General features: G+C 54.4%; 1 protein-coding gene across 3 annotated transcripts in view; it reads right to left on the minus strand.

Moving 5' to 3' along the window:
• Positions 1-257: 257 nt before the first annotated feature.
• Positions 258-2,502, minus strand: part of LOC103264991 (vascular endothelial growth factor receptor 1) — a 44,972-nt gene continuing 42,727 nt past the window's right edge. For 2 of the 3 annotated variants that reach the window (XM_021714817.1, XM_021714816.1), the window contains 2 exons: positions 2,217-2,220; positions 258-562 (listed from right to left, as the gene is read on the minus strand). In XM_021714817.1, coding sequence (XP_021570492.1) covers positions 2,217-2,220 — 4 coding nt within the window. In that variant the 3' untranslated portion in view covers positions 258-562. The remainder of the gene's footprint in view (positions 563-2,216; positions 2,221-2,502) is intronic. The other variant, XM_021714818.1, reaches the window with a different exon arrangement.

Here is a 2,502-nt window from a genome sequence, read left to right on the forward strand (position 1 = left end):
GCCCGAGTTGTGGCCTGATCAGTGCAGCTCCTGACTGTCCCCTTCCTGGGCGCCCTGAGGTCTTGGGGGTTGGGGCACATAAGTCACGGGGCATCAGAAGGATTTCTCTAACCCAGTGAGTAACATGAGGACTTAGCAGTAGTATTCCGGACTTATCACTATCTCTCTAGTTATCTGGGGTTACATTCTTGTTAGTCAAAACAAAAAAAAAAAGCACGATTAAAAAAAAATCACAAAAAGCAGCTGGCCCCTGTGGGAAGGTAAAGGTGTAAACTTAGGTAGGCATAATACTGGCAAAAGCTAGTTTTCTGGGGGTATAAATACATGTATGCTTCTAGAAATAAGGCGTGGTGTCACACCTCAGACAGGCGGGGCGGCATACAGGACCACCGAGTTGTAGTCTGGGGGTGGGGAGCCACATGAGACCTTCCTCCCCAGCTCCGAGTGGTCGTAAGTGAATCTGCGCTGGCCTTTGCCGACGTGGCCGCAGCTGGAGTGGCCGCAGCTGGGCCTGGTGACGTCCGAGAGCCCCGACTCCTTATTTGTACTAGTCACTCTCAAGCTAAGGAAAGAAAAGGGAAAAAATCGAGTGTACAAAGCTGGTTTCTGGAAAGCAAATGCTGCAGTCCACTCTTTCTCCGGGTCACTTGTTCACACCTGTCCTGCAGTCCACGGTTGCGAGGCTCACCTCGGCCTCTGGGCAGGGTTTCCCTGTAGTAAGGCTGCACGCTGCCTCCCTGCCACCAGCCTGGTGTCACTGGGCAGAGGGACGCAGGCCAGGGGGCAGGGCGAAGTGATGACTGGATATTGCAAATCTGTAACTCCAGGCTTGGGTCCGGCCCGCTCCTGCTCTTGGGGCAGACAGCCTCTGGGAGGGTCAAAAAATGGCCCCTGCCCCCAAACAGATCATGTGTCAAATCCCTGACACCTGTAATTATTACTCGGGGTGGCAAAGACCTGAATGTTGCCTATATGGCAAGGAATACGGTTAAGGAAGCTGAGAGGAGGGCCTTAGCCTGGACTGCTAGGTGGGCTCTAAACAGAAGCCTCCCGAAGCCTTACATGAGGGAGGCAGAGGGACAGTCATGCAGCCGCGGAGAGCAGAGGCTGATGCGTAAGAGAGGCTGACACACAGGAGAGCCCGGCACACAGGAGAGGCTGGCACACAGGAGAAGCCAACACAGGCGAGGCCAACACACAGGAGAAGCTGATGCACAGGAGAGGCTGACAACCAGGACAGGCCAGTACACAGGAGAGGCCAACACACAGGGGAGGTCACTATACAAGAGAGGTCGACACACAGAAAGGCCGACGCACAGGAGAGGCTGATACACAGAGAGGGTGCAGAGGAACACAGCTACAAGCCAAGGATGAGCCGGGGAGTGGCTTCTCCCCAGAGCGCCTCTGGAGGGAATGTGGTCCTGCTGACACTTTAATTTCAGATGTCCGTGAGGGAATACATTTTTCTCTTTTTTAAGTCACCAAGTTAGTGGGACCGTGCTACAACAGTCTCAGGAAACAGAGCTGCGTCTGGCATGAAGGCCTCCCCGCCAGGCCTCTGACACTGGCAGAGCTTCGAGGGTTGGAGGGAGGAGACGCCGCTTCCAGGTTCCCCACGCTACATCCAGACTAGGACACAGAGGACGAAAAGCTGTGCCTGTCCCTTCATGCTCATTTGAATCTCTCGTTTAGAAGAAGCCGGGATGAGGGGGAGAACCCGTGAGCCCCACAGGTCACACTGTCTGGACGGCCATGACCAAGGTCTGTGTTTTAGTCTCAAAGTAGAGGATCCAGGTTAGAGCTGTCTTTTCTTCAACAAAGATTCAGATAAAAGCAGATCTGGAATGTTTTGGAGTGTCCAAAATACCACCCAAAAGAGCATGACCCTGCTGGGCGCGCTGGCTCACCTGTCATTCCAGCACTTTGGGAGGGGGAGGTGAGAGAAATGCCTGAGCCCAGGCGTTCAAGACCAGCTTGGGCAACTTGGTGAGACCTCATCTCTACAATAAATCAAAAAATTAGCTGGGCGTGGTGGTGCGTGGCTGTGGTTCCAGCTACTTGGAAGGCTGAGGTGGAAGGAATGCCTGAGTCCAGCAGGTTGAGGCTGTGATGGCCATGAGCGTGCCACTGCACTGGGCGACAGAGTGAAACCCCGATTCAAAAAAAAAAAGAGCACGTCCCCGACTCTCCTCGGTTCACTCACCCCTCCTGAGTACTCAACTCGGGTGCCATCGTACTCACACAGAAAGGGCGCACACACGCAGAAGTCTGCCTGGGGATGCTCCTGTCGCTAACTACGTTCCCAGGAGGCACTGCTGCCATCCTTTGATTTAGATCAGGATTCAACAGACTACAGACGGCAGCTTGGCTCCCTGTTGGGTTCCTTTCTTTTAAAAGGAGAGCTTGAGCCAGGCTCGGTGGCTCAGCCTGTAATCCCACACTTTGGGAGGCCGGGGTGAGTGGATTGCCTGAGCCCGCGGGTTCGAGACCCACCTGGGCAAC

The sequence above is a fragment of the Carlito syrichta genome, unplaced genomic scaffold (assembly GCF_000164805.1).
Source record: "Carlito syrichta isolate Samal-C Ts95f unplaced genomic scaffold, Tarsius_syrichta-2.0.1 Scaffold305794, whole genome shotgun sequence".
NCBI classification, from domain to species: Eukaryota; Metazoa; Chordata; class Mammalia; order Primates; family Tarsiidae; genus Carlito; species Carlito syrichta.